Source organism: Diaphorina citri, unplaced genomic scaffold (genome assembly GCF_000475195.1).
Source record: "Diaphorina citri unplaced genomic scaffold, Diaci psyllid genome assembly version 1.1 scaffold546, whole genome shotgun sequence".
NCBI classification, from domain to species: Eukaryota; Metazoa; Arthropoda; class Insecta; order Hemiptera; family Psyllidae; genus Diaphorina; species Diaphorina citri.
Genome location: NW_007377980.1, coordinates 66,716 through 82,483, shown reverse-complemented (window position 1 = coordinate 82,483; position 15,768 = coordinate 66,716). Strand labels below are relative to the sequence as shown.

Below are 15,768 nucleotides of genomic sequence, written 5' to 3'. Positions count from 1 at the left end.
TCATTTTAACTGTTTAACTTTCTAGGAAGAAACTATTGTGTTTGTGTAGCCTTTATGAGAAACGTTTTTTCTATTTCCTAGTAGTCACTAGTGAAGTCTTGTGTCAAGTTTTACAAATTTCATAATATATTTTAAATTTATATTAAATTCTTATAATATAAGATTTGTAAAACTTAAAGTCAAGAGTTTATTTTTTTAGTAGTTATTTAAAGTTTTACAAAGTGTAATTTTGGTCTTATTATATAGTATAATTAGTTGAGAAGTCCTCATTCTAATTAGCATTTGTTTTACATTTCTTCGCAGAAAGAAAAAAGGTTGCTGATCTATTGAAGCCATGGACACCCATTCGTTAAACCAGAATGACATGTCATTTTCAATAGCTGATACAATGTAATGGAGACATGGTACCATTCTGTTACAAGACATTCAATAAAATGCTGTCAATGAGCCAAGAATAAATTAGTTTGAGAATTCAAGTAACTTTATTATGTACATCTTTCTGTGGGTTGTGAGATGCATCCTATTGACTACACCTCAAATTTTTGATACAAATGCTGCAAATGCACAAATTATGAATTCAGAACATTTATTAATATGTCCTGGCCTTTCAAATAACAACAACTTGGTAGCAAAGTATTGGGATGCACAAGGGAAAATGACCTAATAGTCAACTCCGAGCATTTGAAAACAACAATTTTTGACACACAGGTACCTTCATTAGATTTTTACCTTAAAAAAAAAGAAAAATTAGTTTGAGAATTCAAGTAACTTTATTATGTACATCTTTCTGTGGGTTGTGAGATGCATCCTATTGACTACACCTCAAATTTTTGATTCAAATGCACAAATTATGAATGCAGAACATTTATGCACAAGGGAAAATGACCTAATAGTCAACTCCGAGCATTTGAAAACAACAATTTTTGACACACATAGGTACCTTCATTAGATTTTTACCTTAAAAAAAAAGAAAAAAAAAAAAACAAACAAACAAACAAACAAAGCCTGTGATTAAACTTTCATGTTGATTTTTGAGCATGCTGGAACAATGTTTGGACACACATAATATGCAGACTGAAGCAACTGAACGTTATCCAAAATTTATTTCAAAATGGCCTGTAGACCCAAGGAAAACTTTTCCCACCTCCATATTAGTGATAAGTGTGAATGGAGAAAACACCTAGGTATTGGATGTTACATTTTTTATAGAGCCCTTCAAGTAGAAATCATTTAGAGCTTTTGAGGATGTCCAATTTGGTTTACAGTTGGTCAAAGTCAGAAATTGTAATTTAAATATATAAATATTATAATGTTATTTGTTTACTAGAAACCAGAATGTTGATTTTTAGTCCGTCCTTCCTTTATTATTACAATAGTAATAAAAAGGTATAAGGGACGGACTATTGTAGTTGCTGATCTATTGAAGCCATGGACACCCATTCGTTAAACCAGAATGACATGTCATTTTCAATAGCTGATACAATGTAATGGAGACACGGTACCATTCTGTTACAAGACATTCAATAAAATGCTGTCAATGAGCCAAGAATAAATTAGTTTGAGAATTCAAGTAACTTTATTATGTACATCTTTCTGTGGGTTGTGAGATGCATCCTATTGACTACACCTCAAATTTTTGATTCAAATGCACAAATTATGAATGCAGAACATTTATGCACAAGGGAAAATGACCTAATAGTCAACTCCGAGCATTTGAAAACAACAACAATTTTTGACACACATAGGTACCTTCATTAGATTTTTACCTTAAAAAAAAAGAAAAAAAAAAAAACAAACAAACAAACAAACAAAGCCTGTGATTAAACTTTCATGTTGATTTTTGAGCATGCTGGAACAATGTTTGGACACACATAATATGCAGACTGAAGCAACTGAACGTTATCCAAAATTTATTTCAAAATGGCCTGTAGACCCAAGGAAAACTTTTCCCCACCTCCATATTAGTGATTAGTGTGAATGGAGAAAACACCTAGGTATTGGATGTTACATTTTTTATAGAGCCCTTCAAGTAGAAATCATTTAGGGCTTTTGAGGTTTGAGGATGTTCAATTTGGTTTACAGTTGGTCAAAGTCAGAAATTGTAATTTAAATATATAAATATTATAATGTTATTTGTTTACTAGAAACCAGAATGTTGATTTTTAGTCCGTCCTTCCTTTATTATTACAATAGTAATAAAAAGGTATAAGGGACGGACTATTGTATTTTCTTTTCTTTACTGATGCTTTTGAGATTGTACCTAGATGAATAACTTGTCTTTTTCTGATCTTGTAAGGCTGACAGAGAAACAACAATCATAAAAAGAAAAGAACAATACACTGGGACATAATTATTAACAGATATATTTCTAATTATAAAAATCTTGTCACATATAAAAATCAACCATAATTTCACAGATACATACATAACAAAGTCAACTTATCACAATTCGATTTAAGTCACATAAAATTGAATAAATTACACATTTTTTGCTCAGCAGATATATCTGTCACAATAGCAAACACTTCCTTGGCATAGGAACCAAAATATTTTAGAGTATTTGTTCTAATTTCGCTAAATACATACAATAGTGGATAAAACAGATCTGAGGTCAGAGTTCAGAATACAATATTACTTTCCAGAGTAGAAAGTTTCTATTTCCCATTCACTGTATCAGATTGATTTTACCTGTAAAAGCCTACTCCTCATCAAACCCAACTACTATGAAAGCCAAACCGTGGCAACGTGAAATTTGGTAATGGGTGAAACAACTTTGGTGTGTTTGTTCTCAATGGCATCTCAAGGGAGGCCGCTCACAGCTTACTTGTATGTTCACTGCTGGGCAAATTGTACATGTGTCGACCTCGAGAGAAAGCTACAGAATGAGAAGAGGATGATTGAATGTTTTGCACAACAAGCTCGAAAGCGAACGGACCTCTGTACTGCATCCGATGGATAGGGAGTTTGGAGGTGTCCTCATGTTGGTGGCCGTAGTGTTGTAGTTCGGACATGGTCAGATCAGAATGGTCCTTGTAGTAATCGGTAGATGTGATGTTCACACCATTTGGTGGGTACATCCAGTCACCTGGTGGAAGACAAAAATTTACATCATAAGGTGGAAAGAAAAAAAAAATGTGCCTTCCTCTTGTAATTTTACCACTGGCACTGGCTCAAAAAGAGGGACAAAAAAAGAAAGGAACCTCTGACTTGAAAGTGCTGTTTTGCTTTTCAGGGGAAATACGAGGGTACTGAATCCAAATAATACTGCCGCGCGCCGTTCATTTAAGGAGGTTCTTTTTTGAAGAGGGAAATGTAATACCAGAGATCTTATACATCATTCCGATAATAAAGAGAGAATCAGGACAGGATAGGAGAAAGCCAGCTGTTCTGAGAATCTTTTTAAGGATACAGTTCGCCCCAGGCGGGAATCGAATCCGCCACCTCGAGCTTAAAAAATCGAACGCGATACCTTGCTTTATTGAGGCTAATTTTTTATGCTTTAAAAATGATAAGCTTGTTCATTTCTGTGTCAAATGAGACCAACTAGATTCTTTATCTTTTAAACTCAATAATAAAAACGCGCGAACAACCTACGGTCCGTAATGTTCATACGCCTTAGAAAAAGTACCTATACTTTTTTTTTCTTTTACTAACCAGGTAAAAGTCCTATTTCGCCGTCTTTGGCTTTGACGCGTACGGGAAGCCACTGTTCACACTGTTTGGAATTTCGAGATGAGAGAAATGAGTCGAGCTCCGCGAGGGTGCGAAAGTTTAGGAGACGTGAACACTCGTAGAACTGAGGTGGGGGCAGCCAGAGCTTACCCTCCATGCTGTCCTTGATCAGCTGTTCAGGGGTGCACCACTGAAAGAAGAATAGAATAAGTACCTACCTTGTTTAACCTACTTACTGAGATAGGACCGAAAAGACTATCTCCACAGTCTGATCGAGGTCTTTTTTTTCCCCTATAGTATTTGCAAACATGAACAGTTTTACCTTGATCAAAAAAAAGTAGTACAAGCTAAATACAGAATATTACTACATAGGTTTGTAGGTAGTAAATACATAAGTAAAAAAAAAAAATCCTACCTGTAAGCTCTTCATTTCACAGTAATCAATATCACACTTGGGCAGGTCAGTATCATTGAACATGACAAGGAAGAACTTGGAGTCATATCGGGTGGGCTCTTCATTTCACAGTAATCAATATCACACTTGGGCAGGTCAGTATCATTGAACATGACAAGGAAGAACTTGGAGTCATATCGGGTGCTCAAATACTGGTTCCCGGGAGTCAACCAGTTGCTCCAAATCTTCACATTGTTTAAATCTGGATGACAATCAAGGAGGAGACAAAGATTGACAAACTCCATTGGATTGTTATACACACGTTTCCTCCAGGCTGTCAGCTCTTCAAATTGAAAATAGCTTTTCATGTAGTTCTGACTTTGGCTGGGAGTATTGTGAGGTGAAGAGATATTTAACAATTTATATCGAAGGTAATAGGTCTGAATTGTATAATCAACGAGTGAATTCTTTAATTTTCAATATTTTATAAAACTTGTGAAATATTTTTCCTGAAATGACGCTTTGGGGCAAAATGGTTTTTTAATGGTCTGGGGCAGAATGGTACATGGGAGAATGGTGCCCAGGGTTCCATTCTGCCCCAAGGTGTTTTGCGTGTATATGATGGTACTAGTAGTTGACCCGTCCTTTGTGCGGGATCAGCGTGGCATAAGAGTCATAACTTTGAGTTGCTGCAATTTTGAATCGGGATAGAATATGACAAATTTAAATAGCCTATGTCACCCTCAGTACTCTTCTCAACAACCACAAAAAATTTCATCAAAATCGGTCGAGCCGTTATTTCGTGAAAAGAGAACAACAAAAGGTCCATCAGAGTAACAGCGCCGTAACAGACAGACATACATGTACATGTTTCTGTGTATGCAATATGCATCAATTTAGTCGAATTTCGCGTTATTTTCATAGTATAACTTCTCGCTCTTTCTTATTTTCAAAAAATGATATATCTTTTTCTACGTTTCCATTGAAAATTAAAAAGCTTCTCTAATTTTATTTATTAAAATAGGACCATTTTGCCCCAGCCTTGGGGCAAAACGGTCTTTTTCGGTATCCTCATAAAAATATTTTTAGTTTTTTTTTTTTTTAGTGCTACATAGGTATATCGTTCTTGTCTGATCTAATTTGTTGCCAAAACAATACTTTATTTTGTTACAAAATTACATATGTGTGACTTTTATTTTTCATTTTGCCCCGTGTTCCCCTAATTTGAATTGCATCATACTTCAATTTTGACGACACTACAGTCTACACCGTGACGACACTTAAGTAAACAGAACTTTTAGAATTGGCAGATTTCTTGAAAATTTCGAATGACATTCCATTTCAATTCAAGTAGACACCAATTCAAGTAGAGAGCAGAGGCAATAAAATATTTCACTGTTTTCTTTTGGTTTATGAAATCCCCTTTTTTCTGTAGGTAGGTACCTACATAGTTTAATAATTTTACAGGGGAAAACGTAGAAAATTGATCAACCAACCGTCAAAAAGTCAACACCACCTGCTTTTTAGAAGTAGACACCAGAGGCAATAAAATATTTCACTGTTTTCTTTTGGTTTATGAAATCCCCTTTTTTCTGTAGGTAGGTACCTAGTTTAATAATTTTACGCAGGGGAAAACGTAGAAAATTGATCAACCAACCGTCAAAAAGTCAACACCACCTGCTTTTTAAAATCTTTCTTCCTTGTACCCACATTTCTCACGATTTTCAGACTCAAAGATAAGAAGTTCCCACGGTTCAGTCAGCTGTGGCCATGTTAACAACACGAAATAATTGGTTTAACGGCTCGTACCTTGGTTTTCCCGCCAAAATTTTTTTCTCCCAAAGAAAGAACCAAAAAGGCGAGTCACAATCCACCTGCTGTTCTGTTGCAAGTCATGATGTAGGGTGTGTAAATTTTTTTCTCCCAAAGAAAGAACCAAAAAGGCGAGTCACAATCCACCTGCTGTTCTGTTGCAAGTCATGATGTAGGGTGTTTAAAAATACAAAGAATGACAGGTGAAATTTAACAATAAGAAAAGCAGACAATGTAAAACCTAATAGTGGCTCAGACGATCAGTATTAACCCAGAAGAGACCATACATCCTCGGGGTTTTCAAGTCAATGAAATCTTCCTTCTGAAATTTAACAATAAGAAAAGCAGACAATGTAAAACCTAATAGTGGCTCAGACGATCAGTATTAACCCAGAAGAGACCATACATCCTTGGGGTTTTCAAGTCAATGAAATCTTCCTTTCCAACTATACATCTCGGTTCTAATATACCTATGTACTAAATTTTACACATAAGGCATACATAAATAATACCTGCATCAGAGGTCTGTAAAGTCTGTATCTACACATTAACACAGGCAATTTGGACACGTAAAGTAAAGTAACACAGGCTATTTCCATCAACTATTAGGTAGACCATACAATACGTTTGTACATAACTGGTAGGGATACAATATAATTATTACCTATATCAGAGGTTTGTAAAGTCTCTATCTATATTATCTACACATCAGGCCATACCTACTCTGTATCTACACAGCTTCTACACTTTCCACAACATTACAACCATCATAACCTAACAACATCGATGATTGTGGAACTGTTGGCCTTACATCCTTACAATACAAGGTACGATGTATCGTAAGACCAACAACCAAAAATGTTGTTAGAGAAGCTTCCGTCCCTTCATAGCACTGAGTGAATCCTTCAACAGCATCAACACCCATTGTTTTATGGGGAACGGGAACTTTATAACTAAAAATCTGGTGTGAACATCACACGACTTTCAATTACTTTTCCGGAATACGTATTAAAAAAAAAAAAGAAATGAAAATTTTTCTAGGTCCCGAGCCGCCTATGACGGCCGTTTTTTGGTGGAACATTTTATATTTCAAAATATTTCCCATGTAATAAGGGATCATTTAAAAGTGTCCGAAAATTGATCTGTAGTACGTACTTTGATATGAGTTTTAGACTTTTAGATCGATCCGACGATCAGGGCCGGAGTTATGGCCTATTCAATTTTTCATATTTCCATGTTCTTCCGTCAATAAGGGAAGCACCAAAAATGTTAAATCGGTAATTCGTGCTTCAAATAGGTCCCGCTAATGGTTCATAATGAAATTCAGACCTAAAAATTAAATTCAAAGCTCCGTGGTAATCAATAAAATATAAAGTACGATACATCATAAGGCCAACAACAACCATCGATGTTGTAAGGATGTAAGGGAAGGCCTTAGCCACGGATAAGTAAGTAGGATAAAAATTAAATTCAAAGCTCCGTGGTAATCAATAAAATATAAAGTACGATACATCATAAGGCCAACAACAACCATCGATGTTGTAAGAATGTAAGGGAAGGCCTTAGCTACGGATAAGTAAGTAGGTGCCCATTCAGGAAAGAAAATCCTAAACCTGCCTATTTTCTGACGAAATTCCTGTGTGCGAAGTCCAGTATGTAAGACTATTGCACCCCTCGTAAGTAAAGTAAATTTAAGCACTATGATCGTTTCCTACCTCCGAGTGATCTCCATAGCGGCGTAAGTTCTCCGATGATATTCCGCATAGTCTGACGAGCTCCCATCCTGTTCATCCGATAATGAACTGGTAGAGCAACACCGCGACAGCGACGATACAGACGCGACACGCGACAATTTCCCGCTGTCCACACTGTCGCGATCGACACTGACTTTCCGTTGGTTTTTCCTCTTCGAACGAAAAAACCGGCGAAACACCATTGTATTCCCCAGGGTTGCGGGGTACACTGAGAAAAAACCTGCCGGAAGCCCCCGACTGGGTTCAGGAACTCTAATTCAACAGGAAGCTCGACACTTTAAAAAAGCATTTCAACACCGTCAAATCACAGATATATGTAAATGGTGACATTGTACCGGACAGGGAAAGTAAGTACCGTCAAATCAGGTTAAATAACGAGAGTTCTTCCACCGTAAGTCTCCTTCTTGTAGCGCCCAATCGGTCATTTTTACTTTCCTTATCCTATAGGAAGGAAAGTTATGTATTCGGTCAAAATTTAAGATGGTCAGTTTTTTACTTTTCCTATCCTATACTCCTATAGGAAGGAAAGTATTCGGTCAAAATTTTCGATCGGTTTTCTTCTCAGTGTACTTTCTCGTCGCGAGTTTGAACGCGAAGTGATAGTACTGACTTACTGAGTGATCGCTTGGGAAAAATTCTCGCATTCCTCAGCGGCCTCCCCTCTTCCTCTCGCCCCAGACCTCGTGTTATCACACATTGGTCCCCCGGGGCACGTCACAGAATGACGTCAGAGCCCATTTTTGTGCCACCTGTTTGAACAAGATCGTTTCGTATACAGGATGAGGAGAATTTCAAAGTCGAACCGCGGTGTTTTTTCCTCGTTTGCCTGGAAACGGGACTCCTGGAAAGCATTACTTGTCCTGAATTCGCGGGCGGTGCGGTTTATTTTATTGTTGCTGGAGTAAATGTACCCTCGGCATTGGTCCCATATTTGCAAATCCCTAATCATATGTGTCAGTAAAATTCAAAATAAATACTATCATGTCTATCTGCCCCTTCGTGTACCTATAGTTGTAAACACATCCACTTTTCAACCTATGCATTATTAGAGGCCCAAATACGTACCTTATTTGGGGCCAAGGGCCTAAAAGTCAAAATGGGGGAATACTATACCGGTTGAAAGTTAATCACGACTACCTATCGTCAAAATATTATATGTGGAGCAAAGGAACACTCTACCGGGGGGGAGTAGATAATCACGAATATACCTATCGTAAAAAGTATAAGCAGATTTGGAGCAAACCCGGTTGGGTGTGACCCCAGTGATTGAATTTCCCTCTTTCACCCTGTCGGAACAATTTCGTAACCCTGTTTGTACCATGTGCGGTGATGTTTGTGCATAAATATTGTGAAAAGAAGAACACAAAGGGAATGACAAGCTTATACGAATCTAGGTCTGTCAGACCGTATTAACGGGTGTGATGGAAAAATCTTGAGACCAAGGTCTTTCAGACGTGGGTCTATCAGATGGTCTGAGCATGAGTGGCGGTCATTAGGGCTATTTCAGTTCACTCTTTTTTGGGAGGAAACTAATAGTTAAAATTTCGTAACCCTGTTTGTACCATGTGCGGTGATGTTTGTGCATAAATATTGTGAAAAGAAGAACACAAAGGGAATGACAAAAAAAACTAATTGGAATGTGGCACTGAACTGGGAAGCATGCAAAAACATAATCCAACTTATCCAAACCGTCGTGTTTAGGACTTATAAATATCGTAGCTTGGTTGTCTTTTCACAAACGGAGCCGATTCCGATGGCGAGCCATCTTAAGGTGTGTCCACACTTCCACACATAATCGATTGATGTCGACTGAACCGTCCACAATGCCACGACCATATAGATTCACCTTGTCGATCGACGCGACGGACGGTCGACTATGATTTCCAATAGTTTAGTACTAGCGCTATGTTTTCACAAACGGAGCCGATTCCGATGGCGAGCCATCTTAAGGTGTGTCCACACTTCCACACATAATCGATTGATGTCGACTGAACCGACCACAATGCCACGACCATATAGACTCACCTTGTCGATCGACGCGACGGACGGTCGACTATGATTTCCAATAGTTTAGTACTAGCGCTATGACCTCTATAATATAATATTTTTTTATTGTATTTTACCTCTTTTGTAACGAGCCTGACTTGCGGGAGATAAAAGAGAAAATTTAATTGATTGATATGGGCCTCATTTCAAGGTTCTTATTTCTGAGCTTTGAACCTACTTTGTTGATTTTGCACACTTTTTTTGTCTAATTAGGCGCTTTAACCCTTTAGTAGGTCGTTCGCGCCGTAATCCACGTTATTTAGAAAATTTAATTGATTGATATGGGCCTCATTTCAAGGTTCTTATTTCTGAGCTTTGAACCTACTTTGTTGATTTTGCACACTTTTTTTTTGTCTAATTAGGCGCTTTAACCCTTTAGTAGGTCGTTCGCGCCGTAATCCACATTATATTATATACGGTTGAATAGGTCCAATTTCTTCAGACAATCCATGACGGAGTCCACACTGGCGGGTGAATTGCCTATGTTTTTCTCCCTACCGTGTTTTTCTACCTACCGTTTGTCAATTTTCATTACCTAACAGGTTCTACGCGAAGTGAGAAGTACGGAATGGGAAATATAGAGTTATGAGGAACTTGACGACGAAGAAGAAGAAAACATGCAGAGCTAAGGAAAATTCTTTCCATACTATTTATAACATACGAGTATAAACATACCTATTAGACGAAGAAGAAGAAAACATGCAGAGCTAAGGAAAATTCTTTCCATACTATTTATAACATACGAGTATAAACATACCTATTAGGTACCTCCCTACTAAATAAGGTAACTATGTGGTCATATCAGATATCACTATATCAGACTCTAACCCGACTTGTCTCTTTCCACAACATTTCAACCATCAAGGAGGAAGAGGGGGAAAGGAGAGGAGGGGAGCTTTTCTCTTCGTATTATTGGGGGAACTTTTATTTTGTTAGGAATTCCGAGAAAAAGTGTAGTCATAGCTTTGAGAATGGGAAATGTGAAAGTTCATACTCTCTCTTCCTCTTTCGTCAGTCTATTTCCCAGGGGCCCTCTGAGTCTCTCTCTCTCTCCCCTTTCTTATCTATTTCTCTCCTTCACCCTTTTTCTCTTGTCAGTTCCTCCTATTCATTCTATTATTAGGGTAGCCCCCGGATTTCGCAACCTTTTTTGATAATGAAATTTATTGCACCTAGAATACTTCCTTTTGCTTGTTTTTCGTAGAGAATCGAGATAGCAAAAATGAGGAATGGAGTTTTGGCATCTCCACTATTTTGAAACACTTGAGTGTTTTGAAATGTATTTTGGCATCTCCACCAAGTACCTACTCTGATGATTGCGAGATGTTATTTTGTCATCTCCACCAAATACTCTGATGACTGCGAGATGTTATTTTGTCATCTCCATCTAAACCTAAAACCCGCGAAATCTCGAGATGTAATTTTGACATCTCCACCAATTTACAAAATATCTACCCTGAGAATTATGACATGTATTTTTGGCATCTCCACCAAAGAACTCAAACACTGAGAATTATGAGATGTATTTTTGACATCTCCACCAATTTACCTATACTTTAAGTACCTATTGAGGGATGTAATTTTGGCATTTCTCTCTCCCTCTCTCTCAAAACAAACTAAAAGAAAACTTGTCAAGTTCAAAACTTATTTATTTTTGGCATCTCCACCAAAGTACTCAAACACTGAGAATTATGAGATGTATTTTTGACATCTCCACCAATTTACAAAATATCTACCCTGAGAATTATGACATGTATTTTTGGCATCTCCACCAATTTACCTATACTCTGAGTACCTATTGAGGGATGTAATTCTGGCATTATAATCGGCACTTGTATTGTAAACATGCTACCGCGAGAGACCGAATCGTATCTGACTACCTGCAGGATTCCAAGTAAGAAAAGGGCTTATGTCGGCCACTCACCCTCAGACTGTCTAGTATACAGAGAGTCAGGGCATGTGTGGCGGAAAAAGCTTCCTAGGTCATTCAGACGGGCTGACAGATTCTTGAGTGGAATGTAACCACCAGAACCAAAGATTGTCAATTAGATGAACTAAAGGAAGGAGGACTTTTTAATTGTGTTAGGTAGAATCCTAATTCCTACTTCATCAATCCTAGAATTATTTTGGGGTTGTGCAATTAGGATTCTAGCATTTCTAGCGGGGTTGGGATAATTTTGTCATGTGGCATGAGGAGGTATGTATATTTATATAATCTAGGTATTATACATATTCTTTCCTTTTCGAATGACACAATCTTTAGCTATCAAGCTAAAGTTTTAAGACGAGGAGGATTCAGCTCTAAGCTCATTATGCTTGTGATGGGTTGAGTAGAGAAATGAAAATACAAGTACCTACATTACCTACCTACCTTCTCTTCTCAGGTCCAGAACTTGCGTCGGACGGACAAAACTATCAGACCTACGGCATCGAGAAGTACTTCACTCGAAACCAAACCTACCAGTGCCTCGTGTGTAAAAACAAAACCCTGTTTCACGACCTTGCCGAAGGAGCGCGCCACGTCGAACGACACCATTGGGACCAACCGGACAAGAATAGCCTGTTCGTTATATCCGACCGATTCCTATGTAACTTGTGCGGCAATGAGTACAAGTTTAGGAACTTCATAATCGGCCGCGCCACGTCGAACGACACCATTGGGACCAACCGGACAAGAATAGCCTGTTCGTTATATCCGACCGATTCCTATGTAACTTGTGCGGGAATGAGTACAAGTTTAGGAACTTCATAATCGGTCATTTGAATCGGAAGCACGATCTCGTTGTCAGGCCAGGTGAGTGGAATTTGAAGAATTTCGTGTAGGGGAAAAAATACTGGTTGTGGATCAGGTACAATATCATGACTTCTGATGAAGTTTTTCGCACATCGAAGCGTTTACCCCTTCATGTGAGTTTAAATAAAGTTAGTTGTAAAGTAACTTCCCGAAATCAAGAGGCTTAAAAATTATGGATTCCTTGTACGACCATCGTTACTGTTGTCCCGAGCAAAATCCACCTTTGACACAATTCAAATTCCTATCCTCTGTTTCGACCCTAAGGAACCTAATAATACAAAATAAGGTGTGCGCCATCGTTACTGTTGTCCCGAGCAAAATCCACCTTTGACACAATTCAAATTCCTATCCTCTGTTTCGACCCTAAGGAACCTAATAATATAAAATAAAGGTGTGCAATTCATCACCTATTTTGGGTGTTTAGTATGAATCTAATCAACAATAGGTAATTCCCCTCCGTTTCAACGTTTCCAGTGGCCACGGTCCCATACACCGGCATCACCTTACTCAAGGTCGTCCGCGAGATTCGTCGGCGAGGGGCGTTCAGGACCGTCTACCCCACCATTCCGTCACCGCGGCGGACCACGCTCCCTGCCGCGATTTTCCAGTACTACGACAAAGTAATTAACAAACTCATCGAGTCTCGGCGCAAACTAGTACGGGTACGAGTCAGAAAGACCACACTCAAGCTGAACAAGGAGGACAAAGCGTTCTTCGAGTGGCTAGACCGATTCAATCGGGGTTATCGGGGCGATACGAAATGAGAGGACTGTCAGAGTGTCAGGCCTCTCACACGCTGTTGCGCAACTTTTAGTAGCCTTCCTATCTTTTGAAAGCATACGCCACTCACGCTCCGACCATTTGACTTAGGTCCGTCAGCATACACAAAAAGCCCAATGTGAGGCTTAGGTGTAGGGGCAAACAACCCTAAGCATGGGTTAAGCTTATACGAATCTAGGTCTGTCAGACCGTATTAACGGGTGTGATGGAAAAATCTTGAGACCAAGGTCTTTCAGACGTGGGTCTATCAAGACCAGACCAAGGTCTTTCAGACGTGGGTCTATCAAGACCAGACCAAGGTCTTTCAGACGGTCTGAGCATGAGTGGCGGTCATTAGGGCTATTTCAGTTCACTCTTTTTTTGGGAGAAAACTAATAGTTATGCGTTCTTCGAGTGGCTAGACCGATTCAATCGGGGTTATCGGGGCGATACGAAATGAGAGGACTGTCAGAGTGTCAGGCCTCTCACACTCTGTTGCGCAACTTTTAGTAGCCTTCCTATCTTTTGAAAGCATAAGCCACTCACGCTTCGACCGTTTGACTTAGGTCCGTCAGCATACACAAAAAGCCCAATGTGAGGCTTAGGTGTAGGGGTAAACAGCCCTAAGGATGGGTTAAGCTTATACGAATCTAGGTCTGTCAGACCGTATTAACGGGTGTGATGGAAAAATCTTGAGACCAAGTCTTTCAGACGTGGGTCTATCAAGACCAGAACAAGGTCTTTCAGACGTGGGTCTATCAGACGGTCTGAGCATGAGTGGTGGTCATTAGGGCTATTTCAGTTCACTCTTTTTTGGGAGAAAACTAATAGTTAATAACATTAGTATACATAAATTTGTTGTGTGTATAGTTGTATACATAGCATGAGTGGCGGTCATTAGGGCTATTTCAGTTCACTCTTTTTTGGGAGGAAACTAATAGTTAATAACATTAGTATACATAAATTTGTTGTGTGTATACATTTTATCCGCCCATAAAGTTTAATGTTCAACAAACCTACATAGATTACCAATAGGTAGATTCAGATGAAAATTTCATAGGATCACTTAAAACCCACCGATAATAAAGCTGCTAGCTATCATGTAGAATGTAGACTGTGTAGGTACATGCATACATTGTAGCATAAATTTGTTGTGTGTATACATTTTATCCGCCCATAAAGTTTAATGTTCAACAAACCTACATAGATTACCAATAGATTCAGATGAAAATTTCATAGGATCACTTAAAACCCACCGATACTAAAGCTGCTAGCTATCATGTAGAATGTAGACTGTGTAGGTACATTCATACATTGTAGATGAAAGAATTTAGACGCTTTTTTAGGTAGTAGCTACCCCCACCTCTTAGATGTAAATTTGTAGAATTTGTCAAAAATTCTGTCTTAGAATAAAGATTAGAGTCATTAAAGTATCATGGGTAGCCCATTAGACCACACTTACTTCTATGAAGTTAACATTCAGTTTTCTGGTTTTCTGTGTTGCAGAGATCGAAACTGAAAAAGCGACTGTACCCTAGATTCCCCTCAGCTCAGCACGAGTTAGGCCCTTTCGACAGATGATTCTAACTTCTAAAACCCTACGGAGGTCAGAAATAACTAATGAAAATCTCAATAACTACCTTCACTTTCTGTAGAAATATTAAATAATAGGTGTTTTTTCTAATTATAATAAGAACCTAGTATAAATGTTTATTAATATTTTTTTTTAACTGTAATATCTCAGTCAATCTAAGTAGGTACCTAGTATAAATACCTACTCGTAAATAAAACAATAAAATGATGCGTAATTTTAAGTAAATATACCTATGTACCTACATATAATTACTGTTCTTCTTTTGCTGTATGTTGTCCTTTAGTTGTCTCCCGAAAGCAAAATGTACCTTCTCTTCTCACGACCACCCTGTACATTTGAACCACCCTGTACAGAAAGATCGAAAAGCATATACATATCACAAAAAGGATCTCAGTGAAAGAAAAGATCAGTGGTTGGGTGGAAGAGCTCAGTAGAAACCTCCCACTTAGAGAAAGCCAAAAGAATAAAAGACACAGGGGGAGATTCAAACTGTCGTAAACAAAATGTTAATCAAACATCAAAAACTACAAAATCCAACATCATTGATATTTTTACCAATATGGATTTTCATACAGCTGCGGATTTAATCTGTGGTCCAAATATAGAGTCGGATCACACAAGTTGATTTTGAACCGGTATTCTCTCTGCCTATATCTGTACGACCAGTTTTTTTCGTTTACAAAATCAGAAAGACGTAATTAAAAGAAGTCGTAATATGCTGTCTGTGTTCTGGACCATGCCCATTTTGAAAAGTTTTATTATGTATCATTGTCTGACACAAAAAAGCAGAAACATCGGCCATCAATGTTTAATTTTTATTATGTATCATTGTCTGACACAAAAAAGCAGAAACATCGGCCATCAATGTTTAACTGTTGGTTTATTTGTACAGATCAGTAGATAAGCAGAAACATCGGCCATCAATGTTTAACTGTTGGTTTAT

At 38.2% G+C, this 15,768-nt stretch overlaps 2 protein-coding genes and 1 long non-coding RNA gene across 6 annotated transcripts; 1 reads left to right on the top strand and 2 right to left on the bottom strand.

The window, feature by feature from the left end:
- Nucleotides 1-227: 227 nt before the first annotated feature.
- LOC113467764 lies at nucleotides 228-2,158 on the bottom strand. Its single transcript, XR_003391725.1, has 2 exons — nucleotides 1,628-2,158; nucleotides 228-533 (listed from the first exon to the last, which is right to left on the bottom strand). It is a non-coding gene; the product is annotated as an uncharacterized LOC113467764 (long non-coding RNA).
- A 179-nt stretch (nucleotides 2,159-2,337) lies between these two features.
- Nucleotides 2,338-7,814, bottom strand: LOC103509955 (nucleoside diphosphate-linked moiety X motif 19-like). The gene is made up of 5 exons (XM_026824135.1): nucleotides 7,594-7,814; nucleotides 4,243-4,450; nucleotides 4,088-4,183; nucleotides 3,655-3,862; nucleotides 2,338-3,085 (listed from the first exon to the last, which is right to left on the bottom strand). Exons 1-5 carry the CDS (start codon nucleotides 7,812-7,814, stop codon nucleotides 2,814-2,816), a joined length of 1,005 nt encoding a protein of 334 aa, XP_026679936.1. The 3' UTR covers nucleotides 2,338-2,813.
- Nucleotides 7,815-11,510: 3,696 nt separating this feature from the next.
- On the top strand, nucleotides 11,511-14,979 carry LOC103509962. Of its 4 annotated transcripts, none has more exons than XR_003391723.1 (5): nucleotides 11,511-11,572; nucleotides 12,063-12,266; nucleotides 12,389-12,472; nucleotides 12,947-13,515; nucleotides 13,970-14,036. XR_003391723.1 is itself a non-coding variant. In XM_017444382.2 (5 exons), exons 1-5 carry the CDS (start codon nucleotides 11,524-11,526, stop codon nucleotides 14,810-14,812), a joined length of 558 nt encoding a protein of 185 aa, XP_017299871.1. In that variant the 5' UTR covers nucleotides 11,511-11,523; the 3' UTR covers nucleotides 14,813-14,979. The 4 variants fall into 4 exon arrangements, 3 of the variants coding, with proteins under 3 accessions (XP_017299871.1, XP_017299870.1, XP_017299869.1); XM_017444382.2 differs by lacking the exon at nucleotides 13,970-14,036 and adding an exon at nucleotides 14,738-14,979 and having other exon boundaries at nucleotides 12,947-13,092; XM_017444381.2 differs by lacking the exon at nucleotides 13,970-14,036 and adding an exon at nucleotides 14,738-14,979 and having other exon boundaries at nucleotides 12,947-13,134.
- Nucleotides 14,980-15,768: the final 789 nt, after the last annotated feature.